The sequence below is a fragment of the Cebus imitator genome, unplaced genomic scaffold (assembly GCF_001604975.1).
Source record: "Cebus imitator isolate Cc_AM_T3 unplaced genomic scaffold, Cebus_imitator-1.0 Scaffold92, whole genome shotgun sequence".
Taxonomy (NCBI): Eukaryota; Metazoa; Chordata; class Mammalia; order Primates; family Cebidae; genus Cebus; species Cebus imitator.
The window spans coordinates 8,876,893-8,897,126 of record NW_016107407.1 but is presented as its reverse complement, the minus strand read 5'-3'; the positions used below and the strand labels follow the sequence as shown (position 1 = coordinate 8,897,126).

The window sequence follows — 20,234 nt, the reverse complement described above, 5'->3', positions numbered from 1 at the left end:
GGTTTCACCATGTTGACCAGGATGGTCTTGATCTCTTGACCTCGTGATCCACCCGCCTCGGCCTCCCAAAGTGCTGGGATTACAGGCTTGAGCCACCGCGCCCGGCCCTGCATACGTTTTCTAAATTGAGCCTGTGTTAAGGCTGTGGTCAGACAGAGCATTGTTATTTTCTGCCTGTAATGTACATACTTATTTACTGAATATAATACCCTTTTGCTTTTGGAATGAGAGGAGTTTTTTGTTTGGTTAGTTGGTTGGGTTTTTTTTTTTTTTTTTTTTTTTTTTTTTTTTTTTTTTTTTTTTTTTTTTTTTTTTTTTTTTTTTTTGAGACAGGGTCTATCACTCTGTTGCCCAGGCTGGAGTGCAATGGTGTGATCTTCGCCAACTGTAGCTTTGACCTTATGGGCTCAGGTGATCTTCTGCCTTAGCCTCCCTTGTAGCCAAGACCACAGGCATGCACCACCACACCTGGCTGATTTTTAAATTTTATCGTACTATTATTTTTAGACAGGGTCTGGCTCTGTAACCCAGGTTGAAGTACAGTGGTGCAATCTTAGCTGATGACAACCTCCTCCTCCCAGGCTCAAGCCCTCCTCTCGCCTCAGCCTCCCAGGTCTCTGGGACTACAGGCATGTGCCCCTACGCCTGGCTAATTTTTTGTATTTTTTCATAGATTTGGGATTTAGCTATGTTACCTAGGCTGGTCTTGATCTCCTGAGCTCAAGTGATCCATCCATCTTTCCCTCCCAAAGTGCTGGTATTATAGGCATGAGCAGCCAGGCCCAGCTGATCTTTCTTTTTCCCTTCCCCCTTCCTTTTTTTTTTTTTTTTGGTACAGACAGACTCTTAACTTTGTTGTCTAGGCTGGTCTCAAACTCCTGAGCTCAGGCAGCCCTCCCATGTCAGCCTTACAAAGTGCTGGAGAAGTAGGCATGAGCCACTATGCCTGTCCTGAAATGTGGGGATTTCTGAATACTAAATTAAAGACATGCTGATACTAAGTATAATGAAAGTAGACATCACAATCAAGGTGGATCCATACAAAGTTTTCCATGCTAAAATGAATAAATTTTATAATTGCTGTAAGACCTAAATTTATATAGAGCAAAGTAATTAAGTAGCATTTACCAGTACAGGTTTGCCATTAGGTAGTTCCTGTGATCAAATTTTTACCAAATCTCAAAGAGCTTCTATAGGAATGTCATTTCCTTGCCAAGAATTTCTGAATATATAGACATATATTTCCTTAAAAATATTAATAAGGGCTTTTAATAACTTGATTCATTACCTTGATCCCATGAACTATTTTCCTTGATAGATTTATGTTCCTCATGTGGGAATTCTCTTGCCACAGAATCTGGGGAGAGAATGTAATTTATTTGAGTAGCAAATTATGTTTAATCTCTTCTTTATTCCTACAACTTAAAATTGTCATTATATCTATTATTTTAACCAAATGTATATTAGTCTTCTTTTAGTACATGGATACTGTCTTTCAAGTTCTCTTTTAATAAACCAGCCAAGTCTTTTTTTAACCACAAATTTTATTGAAGTTTAGCAAATTCACACAAAAATGCACAAATCTACCTATTTTCACAAAATGTCTGTGTTATAAGTACCCAGCTCAGGAAACAGAATGTTATCAGAAGCCCAGAACCTCCCTGATGCCTCCTTCTGGTTACTGACTCCTCCGCCTAGGAACAGTTTCCTAATACCATACATAAATATTGCCTGTGTTTGAATTTTAGATAAATGTAATGTATATAAAATACCCTCTTTTGTATGACACTTCTTTTATTCAACATGATGTTTGTGAGATCTATGTTATTTGGAGTTGTAGTTTATTTATCCTTATTGCATAGTATTCCATTATGTGAATACCACAACACTGTGCAATTATACTACTTTTAGGTGGGCATTTGGGTTATTTCTAGTTTTTGGCTGAAATAGAGCTGGTGTGAATATTCTTGTACACATCTCTTAGTGAACATATGTTCACAGTTCTCCTAGACCTAGGAGTGGACAAAGCTTTGTTTTTTATTTTTAAAAATTCTCTATAAAAAGAAAATGCTTTGTTTTTAACCATTAACTTGATTAATACCTTAGTAAAATTTTGATGATTTAATCAGAATAACTTTCAAAGACCATTCCAAGTCTAACAAAAAAGCATAACTTTGCTCTTTTTAAGTGTAATATTTTCTAGAAATATGTCTAAGAAATTTTCTTGAAAGAATAAGAGAATCATGACATTAATTGTACATTTCAGAATGCCCTTTGGCATGAAGGTATGTTTCATGTTTTAGTATGCTCCTCTCTAGATAGTTTCTTTTTAACCCTGCCCAATGTACTTGACTTTTGTTTCCTCACAGAAAATGAAAGTTCAGAATAATTTTGGGGGGATAGTAAGGAGACTTTGCATATGGAAATAATAGGGAAAATACTTTGGGTGTTTTTTAAGGGGCCATTTTTGTATGCTTCTTTCACTAAAACAGAGAAGGCTAGGTTAATTCCATATCGAAATTAAATTTATGATTTGCAAAAGGGAAGCCTAGATAATTTAACCAAATGTGCCCATTATCTTATAATTTGGAAATTTGTGTCACTTTAGGTGGAGGAAGCTAAACAAGAATTACAAGAAGTGGTTGAATTCTTGAAAAATCCACAAAAATTTACTGTTCTCGGAGGTAAACTTCCAAAAGGTAAGATATCTTTTCTTTACTATGATTTTATATAAAAAAAAAACAACCCTGTAATATATTACTAATTTAATTTTAACTGATTAATGTTTAATTCTTAATTGCTATTTTACAAAACAGATGTTCATTCTCAACATACAATTCCACAGCCTTTTTTTTTGTAACTACAAATTTTTATATAATTTCAAACTTGAAGTTACAAGAATAGAACATAGAACACTCCTCATACCCCTAACCTAGACTCACAAATTTTTAATATTTTGCTGTTTTTTTGTTTTTTTTTTTAGACCCAGGCTTGAAAGACTTGAGTGTAGCGATGCAACAATCATGGCTCACTGTAGCCACGACCTCCCGAGTTCAGGTGACCCTCCCAAGTAGCTGGGACCACAGGCACACACCACATGCCCGCTAATTTTTGTATTTTTTGTAGAGCCAAGGGTACTCCATGTTGCCCAGGCTGCTCTTGAACTCCTAGGCTCAAGCAATCCACTCACTTTGGCCTCCTAAAGCACTAGGACTGCAGGCATGAGCCAGGGCGCTCAAGCTAGCTATATTTCAAAAACCATTCACTTTGTCTCTTTACACATATGTAAATATAAAAATTATTTGTAAATAAACAAACTTTTTTTTTTTTTTTTTCGAGATAGTGTCTCATTCTGTCTCCCAGGCAGGAGTGCAGTGGCTGGATCTCGGGTCACTGCAACCTCTGCTGCCCAGGTTCAAGCGATTCTCCTGCCTCAGCCTCTTGAGTAGCTGGGATTACAGGCACCTGCCACCGTGCCCGGCTAATTTTTGTATTTTTAGTAGAGATGGGGTTTCACCATTTTGGCCAGGCTGTTCTTGAACTTCTGACCTCGTGATCCACCCCCTTTAGCCTCCCAAAGTAACAAATAAATTTTTAACATTTGAGATTAAATTGTAAATATAATCACCCCTAAGTGTGTATTTCCTAAGAATAAGGATATTCTTTTACGTAATTCCAGAATAATACTAAGATTAGGACATTAACTGGGCATGGTGGCTCACTCATGCTTATAATTCCAGCATTTTGGAAGGTGGAGGCAAGTGGATTGCTTGAGGTCAGGAGTTCGAAACCAGGCTGATCTTCAACCAGGGGCCATGGGAGTTCCAACCAGCCTGACCAACATGGTGAAACTCTGTCTCTACTAAAAATACAAAAAATGATTAGCCAGGCTTTTAGCAGGCACCTGTAGTCCCCGCTACTCTGGAGGCTGAGGCAGGAGAATTGCTTGAACCTGGGAGATGGAGGTTGCAGTGAGCCAAGATTGCGCCACTGTACTCCTGGGTGACAGAGCAAGACTCTGTCTTTAAAAAAAAAGGACATTTAACATGCATACGTAACCATTATCAAATTTATAGTCTATGTTCAAATTTCAGCGTTTGTTCCAGTAGTATCCTTTGTAGTGTTGCCCTGATCCCTACCCTTTTCCCCAGTTCAGGATTCAATCCAGGATCACACATAATATTTAGGTTTTTACCTTTTTTTTTTTTTTTAAATGAAACAATTCCTTCGCCTTTTTGTGAGGAAGTGGGGAGGAGAGGATCTTTCATGATTTTTACAATTGCAAAGAGTACTTGCCTAATTATTTATAGAATGTTCTCAGTTTAGCTTTGCCTGAAGTTTTCTCATGGTTAACATGATTTTTATTGATTACATAGTATCATTCTAATTTATGGTTGTATCACAAGTTAACTATTTATGCTGAATTTTTATATGGTTTCCAGTTTTTTGCTATTAAAAATAGTACTGTGATGATCATCTTAATTCAAGGCTTTGCCTACATGCTTAATTATTTCCTTAGAATAAATTTCTAGAAATGGAATTGCTGAGTTAAAGGATGACACTCCTTTTTAATGCTTGTTTTTATACTGCCACCCATCTCTACTGAGAACACAGAAATGTATGAAATTATATGCAGGAACCTTTGCTAATTTAGGGCACATTTATTAAATCAGTGCCATCACATTACAGAGTGAATGTTTCAAATTATAGAATTATTAATAGTTAACACTCTTCCTCTTTCAAATCACAAGGAGTATTTTAAATTTGTAGAAAATTTGAGCAGTATAAATTTGTAGAAAAATCTTCAGATACCAAGATGTAATCCACAAAAATTAATATTTAAACCAGTTAAATATCACTAAAACATGACAATACTAGGATAGTCTTAAAGCTATTTTTGAGCTTGAACCTTCTCTAAAATTTTTTTATGTTAAAATGCTACAAACATGTATATAAAGAAGTTTTGTTGCTTTTCAATGTAATATGTATATTAATAAAAACATATAAATCAGGAAATACTATCTTTCTAACATGTGAAAATATTTCTGATATGAAAATTTTCAAACATATGGAAAACCTTGAAAGAACAGTACAATTAACATCCATATCCTATCCACTTACACTGAACAATTATTAACATTGTGTCCTATTTACTTTCTGTCTATGTGTGTATTCCCCCTCCCCCCCGAACATTTGAAAGAAAACTATAGACATCAACTACTTGACATCTAAAGACTTTGTTTTACATCACCTAAGAATAAGGACAAGTGTCCTAAATAAATGTAATAATCTTATCCCAACAAAGAAAATTAATACCATTTCCTTAATGTCGTGTACTCTCCTGTCTTGTTTAAACATCATCAAATGTCCCTACAATATTTTGTTCTTTATGAAAATGCATCAAATCAAGATTCATGAATTACATTTACATTTAATTGTTTAGTCTTTTTTTTTTTTTTTTGAACGGTGTCTTGCTGTATCACCCAGGCTGGAGTGCAGTGGTGTGATCTCGGCTCACTGCAACCTCTGCCTCCCGGGTTCAAGCGATTCTCCTGCCTAAGCCTCCCAAGTAACTGGGAATACAGGCGCGTGCCACCACACCTGGCTATTTTTTTTGTATTTTTGGTAGAGACGAGATTTCACCGTGTTAGCTAGGATGGTCTTGATCTCCTGACCTTGTGATCTGCCTGCCTCGGTCTCCCAAAGTGCTGGGATTACAGGCGTGAGTCACTGCACCCGGCTATTTAGTCTTTTAATCTATTTCTACATGAAGTTTTATCTTATTTAGTAATAAATCGGTTTATATATTTTTGCCTCAAGATTCTCCTTGTCATGTTTTTGATATGTAAACAATATTTATATGACACAGAAAGATTAATTTTGGACAAGATTCTGAAGTGAACTGTTAGCAGAGACAAGTACGGTTTTCTGTGTTTCAAAATATTCGTTATTGGTGTGACCTCAACCTGAAAATTATGTAAATGAATAATTGTTTTATAGGTTCATATCAAGGGATTTTTAAAAAATACTTTGAATCATTCTTGTTTTCTTTTTTTTTTTTTTAGGAATTCTTTTAGTCGGACCACCAGGGACTGGAAAGACACTTCTTGCCCGAGCTGTGGCAGGAGAAGCTGATGTTCCTTTTTATTATGCTTCTGGATCAGAATTTGATGAGATGTTTGTGGGTGTGGGAGCCAGCCGTATCAGAAATCTTTTTAGTACGTTTTGGTATATCTTTCACACAATGCTAAATTTTGTTAATTTTAAAGGGAAGTGTGTATCTTACCCTTTCTTTGCTAATTACTTTTTTCTTCACTTTTTTAATTTCTATTTTTTGTGGCCTCCAGCTTTGCATGCTAATTAGTTTTGATTGATAGCCAAAATAGCCATTGTGGGATTTTTGTTTGGGTAACTTAATATAAGAATTATCAGAAGAGTTAGTGGAAGTGCAAGAAGAGGTTGCAGGCCACCAAAAATCTCTTAGTTGTTTTTTTGTTTGTTTCTTTGCTTTCATTTTATTAATGAATTCTATAGTATGGAATTAAGGAATAATTAGCTTCAAACCTGATTGTATATGATATTTGTATAGCTAGGAAGAATGAATGCCCAGTTGTTTTTATTTTATATCATTTTCTTTGGTATAGTTTCCTCCCCACCCTGAAGCTACTATTCTTAAATCAATAAAAAATGATCTCCTTTTGTGTATTTTCTTCCAATGAATATTTTTTGTTGGCTTTTGACAGTTTTATAGGATTTTAATATTTATCTCATTTTGTTCAAAAGTGTTGACTTCTTTCAGCTTATTTGAATCTTTTTTGTTTTCCTAGGAGAAGCAAAAGCGAATGCTCCTTGTGTTATATTTATTGATGAATTAGATTCTGTTGGTGGGAAGAGAATTGAATCTCCAATGCATCCATATTCAAGGCAGACCATAAATCAACTTCTTGCTGAAATGGATGGGTAATTGAATCTTCTTTTGTCTTAGAATATGGTGATGCCTCCCAGCATTTGATATATGTAGAACTGATCTTATGCAAATTATTTCCATAAGGCATTTCATATATGAAAAACGTATATAGGAAACAGAGTAGTCCCTTATGCAAGAACTCAAGCTTTTTCTCTCAGTATTGTATTGTTTTCATCACTAATTGGATATTTGAATATCAACTTACCTTATTTAATTTGTGGTATTTATATTCTTTTTCATATATTGTTATACTGTGATAGAAACACAATGATTCAAGCTGAGACTAGTAGTCTGTTTGAAGAAATACACTTGTTTCTACTCAATTTATGACTAGCTTTGAATGTTGTGGCAGATTTAAAGCTTACATCAGTGTTCATAATATAAAAAGCAAGAGGTGATGTTGCTTTGAAAGAGTATATCAAAAGCCAATTTTGAAACCACATATGAAGCCCAGTAGTGAATAATTTAAATTGGTATACTTGAAAGTAACTTTTCAAAAATTAACCAGGCACATAAGCTTTTTATAGCAGGTTATCTTTTCCTACATAGACCAGATAATTGTGAAAGTATGTAATCACAGATGACTAGTAGTTTATTATCAGTCTCTTTTCTAGGCTGTTGTTTGATTAATGAAGCTGGGCATGGTGGCTCACACCTGTAATCCCAGGACTTTTGGAAGCCAAAGTGGGAGGATTGCTTGAAGCCAGGAGTTCAAAACCTGCCTGGTCAACATAGCAAGACCCTCTCTCTACTAAAAATAAAAATAGTTGCTGGGCATGGTGGCTAAAGCCTGTAATCCTAGCACTTTGGGAGGCTAAGGTGGGTTGATCACCTGAGGTCAGGAAAGACCAGCTTGGCCAACATGGTAAAACCTCATCTCTACCAAAAATAGAAAAATTAGCTGAGTGTGGTGGCAGGCGCCTATAACCTGGCTACTTGGGAGGCTGAGACATGAGAATTGCTTGAACCTGGAAGGTAGAGTTTGCAATGAGTGCCGTTGTACTTTAGCCTGGGCGACAGTGAGACTCCATTTCAAAAAAAAAGTCAGTGGCTTGTACCTGGAAATTAGGGAGAAATTTTAAAAAAATAAATGAAAAATAAAAATAAATTATTCAGGTATGGTGGCATGCACCTGTTGTTCTAGCTACTTGAAAGGTTGAGGCAGAAGTTTAGCCCAGGAGTTTGAGGCTGTAGTGAGCTATGTTTGTACCTGTGCACTCCAGCCTAGGCCACAAAGCGAGTCCCAGTCTCAAGAAAATAAACCAGTTTTGTGTAGAGCATTTCTACATGTGTGCTGTGCTTCAATGTTAGTGAAAAGATACTATTTTTTTTCCTATATAGTTTTAAACCCAATGAAGGAGTTATCATAATAGGAGCCACAAACTTCCCAGAGGCATTAGATAAGTAAGTATTAAAAGAAGATTTTTGTGAAATAGTGTTACATGCTAGAAGAAGTCCATTGCAAAAGATCACATTGTATGATACCATTTATATGCAATGTCCAGAATAAGCAAATCCACAGAGACAAATTAGGTTAGCAGTTACCAGAGGTTAGGGAGAATGGGGAATGGCTGCCATTGGATATGGGATTTCTTGTGGGGGGATGGGAATATTCTAAAATTAGATTGTGGTGATGGTTGTGCAATTCTGAATATATTAAAAACCACTGAAGTATCCACTTTAAATTCTGTTACATGAATTACATCTCAGTAAAACTTTTAAAATATTTTTGTGGTATGTCACGAAAGTTTTGTATAGAGAGCATTTTAAAAATAAATTGACTATAGTATTGTAACTAGGTTTAAAGTTACTATGAAAAAAGTTTTATTGTAGAAGTTACTCATATTTTCATTTGATCAGTAGTTTGTCACTGCCTAACACTGTAGTCTAACAGTCTGTACTTAGCACTCGAGATGGATGTGTGGTTCTCATAATAGTTTATTGTAGAATTATTTGTTCCTGGACTTGGTTACTTGCATGCTTTTGTTTCTGAGGGGTAGGCTACCTAGGTACACACATATATCTGAATGAACCTTTGTTCTACCTTCTGGTTATTGACACTGTTACTTAAGCCATGTTTTAAAAGGAACTATCTGAATATTTATGTACAAAAGTCCATCTGTTGTCTGGCTGCCATTGGGCTCCCATTCATGTTATTAGGGTGTTAATCTTGTTGAATTTGAGCTTTAGCATAGTCAGTTTATTAATTTATATTTTCCTTTTCATTCTTCCTGTAGTGCCTTAATACGTCCTGGTCGTTTTGACATGCAAGTTACAGTTCCAAGACCAGATGTAAAAGGTCGCACAGAAATTTTGAAATGGTATCTCAATAAAATAAAGTTCGATCAATGTAAGTCTAATTCTATCAAAGCAAACATTATGATTTCTATAAAGTGGTAATATACCACTCTCCCTGTTTGTGGTTCTTTCATGATAAATGTATTAATATTAAAAGGCCAGTTCATTTTTATCTTTTGTTTTTCCATCAGTATGTTCATTTAAGTCTATCCCTTAGTGTATACTCAGGAGATGCTATTGTTTTAAACTCTGATTCTAAAGAAAGGTTTTTTAGAGTATTCAGAAAGATAATATTTGAGGAGATATATATATACATATATATAAATACACATTTTTAAGATGAATATAAAATGCAAAATAACAGAAAAAGCTGCCAAAACAGTAGGTCATGATATATTCAATATGGGGCCAAAAGAGAAGAAAGCAAATTATGAAACAAAACACAATTGAATTTATTACCCACTTGAGTAATAAATGAAATTATTAAAGCTGCAGTAGTTTCAGAGATACTGAATCAATTCATTAAATGATATGTTTCCTACAATAAAGGCAATTTTTAGTCCAAAGTATTTCCAGATGAAATTGAGAGAAAAAAAATGTCTAAACTATATCTCAGAATAGCTAGGTATTTTCCCTCGGAATTTTTTTTTTCTTTTTTTTGAGACAGGGTTTCACTCTTTTGCACAGGTTGGAGTGCAATGGCACAACCTCCATCTCCCAGGTTCAAGCAAATCTCCTGCCTCAGCCTCCCGAGTAGCTGGAATTGCAGGTGCACGCCACCATGTCCAGCTAATTTTTCTATTTTTAGTAGAGACAGGGTTTCACCATGTTGGCCAGGCTGGTCTGGAACTCCTGACCTCAGGTGATCCACTTGCCTCAGCCTCCCAAAGTGTTGGGATTACAGGCATGAGCCACCTGGCCTGGCAGGAATGTGAGTTCTTTGTGAAGAGCTTTCTTTTACCTGTTTTGGACTTTTAGTGTTATGTTTTCTTTTTACATTAGCCATTGATCCAGAAATTATAGCTCGAGGTACCGTTGGCTTTTCTGGAGCAGAGTTGGAGAATCTTGTGAACCAGGCTGCATTAAAGGCAGCTGTTGATGGAAAAGAAATGGTTACCATGAAGGAGCTGGAGTTTTCCAAAGACAAAATTCTAATGGGTAGGTTTCCTTCGTTTTTTTTCTATCTTTTACTTTTCATTGTGTTAGATAATTCATTTGGGGGCAAATACTCTATTCAAACAGCTAAAGCCATGTTGAATCTAATCTTACTGTAAAACTTCACTGTCTGGGTTTTCAAGATTTGTAACAAATGATTTTACAAAATTCCTAATTTAACAGTCAAACAAAATGCCAGTAAACTAACATTTTCTTGACAATACTCCTGTCAGTGATACAGACTGATTTTATAGTGTACCACATTTATTAGTTTTGTCTCTTTCTTAGAATACCTTTTTTTCTGACTGGAAAGGTTAAAAAAGTGATGGGAACATGAAAATACATACTTAACAACACCATAATTTGGCCCCTTATAAAACAAATATATACTAATAGCTTATATAATTATGTAGTTATACTGCTGGTGGGGAGATGGGGCACATATACATTTCCTCTTTTCTGACGTTGCTGATAAAAAGAATGCTTAACTTTATCCTGTGCTTAATTTTGATTTTAAATCTTGGATTGGCTTAAAAACAGGTTAAGATATTCTTGTTGAATTGGAAATTTATTTTATAGAAATAGAATTAAGTTTTCCCTTTTGATGTAAGAATTAAGATGATAGTTTTGACAGTTTTGGTTTGCAGATAAACTGTTACAGTTTGTATGTGTTACAGAATGAATTCTGCCCATTTAAAAAAATGTTTACTCTGTTTAAAATATTTATAGGTTGGGCGTGTGGTGGCTCACACCTGTAATCCCAGCATTTTGGGAGGCTGAGGCAGGAGGACCACTTGAGCCCAGAATTGTTGGAGCCCAAGATCAGCTGGGCAACATAGCGAGACTCTATCTCTACCAAAAATTTTAAAAATTAGCTGGGCAGTGTAGCATGCGCCTGTGGTCCCATCTACTCAGGAGTCTGAGGTGGGAGGATTGCTTAAGTCCAAGAAGTTGAAGCTACAGTGAGCCGTGGTCACACAACTGAACTCCAGTCTGTTTAAAAAGAAAAACAGAAAAATACTAAAGCTAGGCACAGTGGCTCACAGCTGTAATCTCAGCACTTTGGGAGGCCAAGATGGGCAGATTACTTGAGGCCAAGAGTTCAAGGTTGTAGCGAGCTATTATAAAAGTGACTTTAGGCTAGGTGCAATGGCTCATGCCTATAATCCCAGCACTTTGGGAGGCTGAGGCAGGTGGATCATGAGGTCAGGACTTTGAGACCAGCCTGGCCAACATGGTGAAACCCTGTCTCTACTAAAAATACAAAAATTAGCCAGGCCTGGTGGCGGGTGCCTATAATCTCAGCTACTTGTGAGGCTGAGGCAGAAGAATCACTTGAACCCAGGAGGCAGAGGTTGCAGTGAGCCGAAATTGAGCCATTATACTCCAGCCTAGGCGACAAGAGCAAGGACTCCGTCTTTTTTTTTTTTTTTTTTTTTTTTTGAGATAGAGTCTTGCCCTGATGCCCAGGCTGGAGTGCAATGGTGCAATCTTGGCTGACTGTAACCTCTGCCTCCCGGGTTCAAGTGATTCTCCTGCCTCAGGCTCCCGAGTAGCTGTGATTACACGTGCGTGCCACAATGCCTGGCTAATTTTTTGTATCTTTAGTAGAGATGGGGTTTCACCATGTTAGCCAGGCTAGTCTCCAACTCCTGACCTTGTGATCCACCCACCTCGACCTCCCAAAGTGTTGGATTACAGGCATGAGCCACCATTCCTGGCCAGGACTCTGTCTTTTAAAAAAAAAAAAATGACTTTAAGGAGAATTCATTTTTTATTTTTTAATTTTATTTTTATTTTTTGAGACAGTGTCTTGCTCTGTCACCCAGGCTGGAATGCAGTGGCGCCATCTCAGCTCACTGCAACCTCTGCCGCCCAGATTCAAGCAATTCTCATGTCTCAGCCTCCCGAATAGCTAGGACTACAGGCACACTCCTCCACACACAGCTAATTTTTGTATTTTAGTAGAGACGGGATTTCACCATGTTGGTCTGGCTGGTCTCGAACTCCTGAGCTCAGGTGATCCACCCGCGTCAGCCTCCCAGAGTGCTGGGATTACAGGCATGAGCCACCGCGCCTGAGAATTAGTTTTTTGTTTTTTAATATTAATCCCATGTCAGATACAGTCACACCTCAGTATCCACTGAGGGGGCGGGGATTGGTTCCAGGACCCATGTAGATACTAGAAGTTAAGGATGCTCAGTGTCTTTTATAAAATGGTATACTATTTGCATATAACCTACACAATTCTCCTGTATACTTCAAATCATCTGTAGATTACTAATACAATATAAATGCTCTGTAAATAGTTTTGTTATACTGTTGTTGTTTTTTTTAATTTGTATTATTTTTTATTGTTCCTCTTCCCCATACTTTTAATCCTTTCTTGGTTGGATCTGTGGATGCACAGCCTACTGATAGGAAGGGTGGAGTGTGTTTGATTTGCAGACAAGAATGTGTTTTGTTGATTTAAATACACCTTTCTAGTGGAGTATTTTATTTACTTAATTAAATTTTTATCTTAGGTCCTGAAAGAAGAAGCGTGGAAATTGATAACAAAAACAAAACGATCACAGCGTATCATGAATCTGGTCATGCCATTATAGCATATTACACAAAAGATGCAATGCCTATCAACAAAGCTACAATCATGCCACGGGGGCCAACACTTGGACATGTAAGTTTTTTGTCGTTTTTTTGTTTTCAAACATAACTTTACAGAAGCTTTTGTAAGAATAGCTGATTAAAACATTTACAAAGAAAATTTGACTACATCCTACATTTTTGATACTTCTTTCACTTTCTGATTTGTGAATTTTATAAAGACTATTTTCTTAATATTGTTCATATTATATATTTACATTATAAAATTTGAGTAATGACAGCAAACTTTAATTTTTTTTTTTTTGACACGGAGTTTTGCTCTTGTTGCTCAGGCTGGAGTGTAATGGCACAATCTCGGCTCACTGCAACCTCTGCCTCCTGGGTTCAAGCAGTTCTCCTGCCTCATTCTCTTGAATAGCTGGGATTACAGGTGCCTGCCATCATGCCCAGCTAGTTTTTGTATTTTTGGTAGAGATGGGGTTTCACCATGCTGGCCCGGCTGGTCTGGAACTCCTGACCTCAGGTGATCCACCCGCCTCAGCCTTCCCAAGCGCAGGGATTACAGGTGTGAGGCACCACACCCTGCATTCTTAAATATCTAATTGCTCTGCTGCCCCCAAAGAGAAGACATTAGTAAGTGATTCAGTAGTTTCTCTAAGATTTTTCTCATTTAGTACAGGTTTATCAGATCTTTCAAAATTGTAAACATTTAAAAAATTTCTATGCACTTGGGGAGAAAACAGTGCTATTGTAGCATTATCCACCTATTGTTACTGCTTTATAATGGATTTTTAAATTTTCTAATTGCTGATTTTTCGTCAATCCCCTGATGACCACCTTTCAGCAACATGGTATAAAGTACTTTAGTGAGAGCTAAATGATAATTCTCATTTTTATTTTTTTATTTCCCCCAGTCGTATGGTGCTGAAATTCTGATTTTTTAATGTAACTATCTCAGAACTGTATCAGAATTTCTTTTCTTTAAATTTTCATGTTGTTTTATAGAGATGGGCTCTCATGATGTTGCCCAGGCAGGTCTCAAACTCCTGAGCTCAAGTGTTCCTCCCACCTCGGCCTCCCAAAGTGCTGACACTACAGGAATGAGCCACTGCACACAGCCTGTATCTGAATTTCTTTTCTTACTTTTTATCTGATTGATTTTTAATTGTCCAGGTGTCCCTGTTACCTGAGAATGACAGATGGAATGAAACTAGATCCCAGCTGCTTGCACAAATGGATGTTAGTATGGGAGGAAGAGTGGCTGAGGAGCTTATATTTGGAACTGACCATATTACAACAGGTTAGCTTTAAAGAATGGTTTTAGTTCAAATTGTATGTGATCTTAAAGATGTTTTAAAAAATTGTTGTATGTTTTTATTTTAGGTGCTTCCAGTGATTTTGATAATGCCACTAAAATAGCAAAGCGGATGGTTACCAAATTTGGAATGAGTGAAAAGGTAATAGATTATTTCTTTTTTTTTCTTTTTTTTTTTTTTTTTTTGGTGGGGGACGGAGTTTCGCTCTTGTTACCCAGGCTGGAGTGCAATGGCGCGATCTCGGCTCACCGCAACCTCCGCCTCCTGGGTTCAGGCAATTCTCCTGCCTCAGCCTCCTGAGTAGCCGGGATTACAGGCACGTGCCACCATGCCCAGCTAATTTTTTGTATTTTTAGTAGAGACGGGGTTTCACCATGTTGACCAGGATGGTCTCGATCTCTTGACCTCGTGATCCACCCGCCTCGGCCTCCCAAAGTGCTGGGATTACAGGCTTGAGCCACCGCGCCTGGCGGTAATAGATTATTTCAATCATTTTCACGTATCAAATTACATGCCAAGTGTTGATTTAAGAGATGGTTCTGATTATAAATTGGTAACATTTACTTTTTCTCTCTCTTACTCTAATGGATTTGAGGCTGCTTATTCTGAACATTGTAATTCTCCGAATAAGGAAAAGGAGCCTTTTCTTAGCTCCTCAGAATGAGCTGCCCAGACAGTAATGATTACTTCATGAGTTAAGTGATAAACCAAGGCGAATTCCTTAGCCTTTCCATATGGCATAAAAGAGCCTACTTTCAGAGTTGGTTACTTTACCATTTCCATATATTTCATATTTTCATCTTCTCATTGTTGTTGAAGTACCATTATACTCTGTGAATTATGGATTTCTATATTTGAAGGAGCTGCCAAGGTTTTTTAAGAAAGTACTCAGAACCAGACTTAAAATGATTTTAGGCTGGGTGCAGTGGCTCACACCTGTAATCCCAGCATTTTGGGAGGCTAAGGAAGCTGCATTGGTTTAGCCTAGGAGTTCTGGACCAGTCTGTGCAACATGGCACAACCCCATCTCTACAAAAAATACAAAAATTAGCCAGGTGTGGTGGTGTGTACCTGTATTCCCAGCTACTTGGGAGTCTGAGGTAGGAGGACTGCCAGAATCCAGGAGGTCAAGGCTACAGTGAGTCATGGTCGTGCCACTGCACTCTACCCTGGGTGACAGAGCAAGACCCTGTCTCAAAAAAAAAAAAAAAAAGATTTTAAATTTTCTCTTTTGCCCATACTTTTACTATTTTGATGTTAGTGGGTTTGTGGGGTGTTTTTGTTTTGTTTGTTTTGTTTTGAGATAGAGTCTTGCCCTGTTGTCCATACTGGAGTCCAGTGGCATGTTGTTGGCTCACTGGAGCCACTGCCTCCCGGGTTTAAGTGATTCTCCTGCCTCAGCTTCCGAATTAGCTGGGAATTACAGGCACCTACCACCACACTGGCTAAATGTTAGTCTTTATACTTTCAGAAGAATGTGGAAATTTCTTTTCCCTCAAACACTGTTTATTTTTTTAATTTTGAGATGGAGTCTTGCTCTGTTGCCCAGGCTGGAGTGCAGGGGCATAATCTTAGCTTACTGCAATCACTACCTCCTGGGTTCAAGTGATTCTCCTGCCTTAGCCTCCTGAGTAGCTGTGATTACAGGCACACACCACCATTCCCAGCCAGTTTTTGTGTTTTTAGAAGAGATGAGGTTTCACCATGTTGGCCAGGCTGGTCTTGAACTCCTGACCTCAGGTGATTCACCTGCCTCCGCCTCCCAAAGTGCTAGGATTACAGGCGTCAGCCACTGCTCCCAGCCTTAAGTGCAGTTTTACATTATACTTCTTTCTTGTCTCCCATATATTTGCTTCCTTATATCTAGGATAGTACTTTGTCTTTTAAATATGTTGTTGTTTGGGGGTTTTCTGTTCAATTACTTTCTTCCTTTTGGTTTTAGCTTGGAGTTATGACCTACAGTGATACAGGGAAACTAAGTCCAGAAACTCAATCTGCCATTGAACAAGAAATAAGAATCCTTCTAAGGGTAACGATAATATTTTTCTGTGCTTATTTATTTTCTTAGGAGCAATGTGCTTAAATAGTTAGGTTGTTAAAAAATAACAACTGAAGGCCCTCTGTTCACTAGAAACATCATTTTATAAAATAAAGATAATAGTAAGTCACCATGGTGTCTGGGGAAAACATTGAAAAATAAAGATAAGAGGTGCACCATTTTAGCTATGATTTAAATGTTATTAAGGCACCTTTCTCTGTGCATAAAATGGGACTTATTTTCTCCTGGACATGGCCTAACAACAGTTATATATTGTGTGGTTATAAAAATTCAGTCCTCAGTGTGAGGGATAAAATAACTACATATGAGGTACAGTGTACATTACATGGGTGTGGGTACACTAAACTCCTAGACTTTATCACTATACAATTCATCCATGTAACCAAAAACCACTTGTACTCCATAAGCTGTTGAAATAACAGCTATATATATAAAATTTTATATACATATAAAATTCAATTGTACTTTAGCTCCAAAACTGTAGGAGGTAATAGAATGGGAAGAGTATTGTTTATTCAGTCTTGTTTTCTCACTCTGACATGTATTCAACGAATAATTTTTTGTCTTTTTTGTATGGAGTCTTGCTCTGTTGCCCAGGCTGGAGTGCAGTGGTGTATGATCTCGGCTTACTGCAACCTCCGCCTCCTGGGTTCAAGTGATTCTCCTGCCTCAGCCTCCTGAGTAGCCGGGATTACAGGTGCATGCCACCATGCCTAATTTTGTATTTTTAGTAGAGATGGGGTTTCACCATGTTGGCCAGGCGAGTCTTGAACTCCTGACCGCAAGTGATCCACCCACCTCCCAAAGTGCTAGGATTACAGGCATGAGCCACCACGTCCAGCCAACAAATAATACTTTTTAAAAGTTTTAAAAAAGATTTACTAGAGATGAGGTTTTGCTGTTTTGCCCAGGGTGGTCTCAAATTCCTCAAGCAATCCTTCTGTCTTGGCCTCTCAAAGTGTTGGGATTATGGGCCTGAGCCATTGCACCCAGCCAACAAATATTGGTTATTCACTTTGGTCCCAGCAGTGTACATATACTGATAATACAGTATAAATGAAATTCCCTTTTACTACAGTGTCCTTTGTAGAATAATATAGAGAAATATGTAAGGGTAAATTCAGTGGGATCAGTTACAAGGTACTATGGTAAACCAGGCATGGTGTAATGGATGCTGGGATTAGATTGGTGAAAGTGGAAATGGAGAAATTTGGGTTGGTTCAGGAAATACTGAGTTAGAGTAGTTAAGAATATGGAAAGTTTATACGATGGAAAGATTCAGAGAATGTATAGAAGAGGTGGTCTCTGCCTTCTCAGATGTTTATTCTCTTTTCCTTACTATTTATGTTATAATGCACAAATTTATGTTATAATGCACAAATTATCTCTACTGTAGAATTAAGATTCTTATGATTTTATAAATATAAGCAGATTTCATATTTTTTAGGGTACATAAGGTTTTTCTTTTCCCATTGACTGTTTTTGCATGCTTACATTTGCTGCTGCTTATGTATGTCCTTTTCTATTTCAGGACTCATATGAACGAGCAAAACATATCTTGAAAACTCATGCAAAGGAGCATAAGAATCTCGCAGAAGCTTTATTGACCTATGAGACTTTGGATGCCAAAGAGATTCAAATTGTTCTTGAGGGAAAAAAGTTGGAAGTGAGATGATAACTCTCATGATATGGATGCTTGCTGGTTTTATTGCAAGAATATAAGTAGCATTGCAGTAGTCTACTTTTGCAACACTTTCCCCTCATTCTTGATGTGGTGTAATTGAAGGGTGTGAAATGCTTTGTCAATCATTTGTCACATTTATTCCGTTTCGGTTATTCTCATTATGACACCTATTGCAAATAAGCATCCAGTGGCAAATATATTTTTAAAAAATAAAGAACTATCAGGATTGAAAACAGTTGTTTGAGGAATGTCAATTAGTTATTAAATTGAAAGTAACTAATGATCTTTTGGTTGGTTACTCTACTAGATGGGATAAAATTGTGCCTTTAGCCTTCTATATTCATCAGTGGAAACTTAATTAAGATGCAGTAATTATGATCCAGATTGACCATAAATAAAATGTTTTTTAAATCTAAATGTAGAGAATTGTAAACACACAGTTGGGATCAAAAGCAGACTCGGAAACAGAGTCGGGCATGTAACCTTTTGGCATGGTGCAGTGGCTCACGCCTGTAATCCCAGCACTTTGGGAGGCTGAGGCGGGTGGATCGCTTGAGGCCAGGAGTTCAAGACCAGCCCTGCCAATATGGTGAAACCCTGTCTCTACTAAAATACAAAAAAATTGGGCTCAGCATGGTGACTCATGCCTGTAATCCCAAAACTTTGGGAGGCCAAGGCAGGCAAATCACCTGAGGTTGAGAGTTTGAGACTAGCCTGGCCAACATGGTGTAATCCTATCTCTACTAAAAATACAAAAATTAGCTGGGCGTGTGGCAGGTGCCTATTATCCCAGCTACTGTGGGGGCTGAGGCAGGAGAATTGCTTGAGCCCGGGAGGTGGAGGTTGCAGAGAGCCGAGATTGTGCCACTGCACTCCAGCCTGGGCAACAGAGTGAGACTCTGTCTCCAAAAGAAAAAAAAATTAAGTAAAAATTAAATACAAGAAAAAGCCAGATGTAATGTTGCACACCTGGGATCCCAGCTATTTGAGAGGCTGAGGCACGAGAATTGCTTGAACCTGGGAGGTGGAGGTTGCAGTCAGCCAAGATCACAAGAGCCACTGCATTCCAGCCTGGGCAAGAGTGAGACTCTGTCTCAAATGATTATAACCTTTCAGAAATGCAATGTGCATTTTCGTGTTCTCTTTTTTTCAGCATTACTGTCACTCTCCCTAGTTAATTGTATTTCAGAGAAGCAGTATTTTGTTAAATAAATAACCTCATTCTGAATAATGTCCCTCATTTTGGCTATAATTATGCTTGGTTTCAAAAGCAAAATTAAACAAAAATCTTAGTCCCCTCCAGAGTGAACTTTCTGTTACCCTGGGTTGGAAATGCCAAGTTGTGTTTACTTTTCATTCAGATTTTGTGAATATGAACATTTTGTTACAGGATTTACAGATGAATATTTAACTCAATAGAAAAATTATTTTAGAGCACATTGTATTGGTTTTACAACCAGATTATATTCTTGATGTTGACTTTATTAAAATTATCTACAATTTCCTAATAACTTAAGCTGTATATGGTCTTCATTGAAGAAGATGGATATTGTTACAGGAAGTTTGTTTTCATTATATTCTTGACCTTTTGGGGATAATCTTAAATCTTAATGTAATTTCAAACTGACAGAAATGTTGCCAGCATAATACATGGAACTCTCATATACCCTTTATCCAGATTTACCAGTTGTTTTCATTTTGCCCGTTTTTTATTGCCCTAACCTGTTCTGTCTTCCTCTCTGTATGTACATACATACACATATACAATATTGATAAAGTCTTATCTGACTTAATTTTTTAAAATTATTTGAGAATCATGTTTTAAACCTGCAGCAGCAGAACATGTGAATATTTATAAGTGATATAGATGATACTACCTTCTGATTACCTCCCATGAGTTAAAAATAGTTTTATGGTCGGGCGCGGTGGCTCACGCCTGTAATCCCAGCACTTTGGGAGACCGAGGCGGGTGGATCACGAGGTCAAGAGATCGAGACCATCCTGATCAACATGGTGAAACCCCGTCTCTACTAAAAGTACAAAAAAATCAGCTGGGCATGGTGGCGCCTGCCTGTAATCCCAGCTACTCAGGAGGCTGAGGCAGGAGAATTGCCTGAACCCAGGAGGTGGAGGTTGTGGTGAGCCGAGATG

The 20,234-nt window shown here is 37.5% G+C and overlaps 1 protein-coding gene across 1 annotated transcript in view; it reads left to right on the top strand.

The window, feature by feature from the left end:
• The window catches only part of YME1L1 (YME1 like 1 ATPase), a 43,122-nt gene extending 23,528 nt beyond the window's left edge, over positions 1-19,594 (top strand). The window contains exons 8-18 of the mRNA XM_037740980.1: positions 2,609-2,699; positions 6,066-6,218; positions 6,828-6,960; positions 8,309-8,371; positions 9,205-9,317; positions 10,268-10,423; positions 12,946-13,097; positions 14,198-14,324; positions 14,408-14,481; positions 16,283-16,369; positions 17,931-19,594. Coding sequence (XP_037596908.1) covers positions 2,609-2,699; positions 6,066-6,218; positions 6,828-6,960; positions 8,309-8,371; positions 9,205-9,317; positions 10,268-10,423; positions 12,946-13,097; positions 14,198-14,324; positions 14,408-14,481; positions 16,283-16,369; positions 17,931-18,074 — 1,293 coding nt within the window. The 3' untranslated portion in view covers positions 18,075-19,594. The remainder of the gene's footprint in view (positions 1-2,608; positions 2,700-6,065; positions 6,219-6,827; positions 6,961-8,308; positions 8,372-9,204; positions 9,318-10,267; positions 10,424-12,945; positions 13,098-14,197; positions 14,325-14,407; positions 14,482-16,282; positions 16,370-17,930) is intronic.
• The last annotated feature ends 640 nt before the right edge of the window (positions 19,595-20,234 follow it).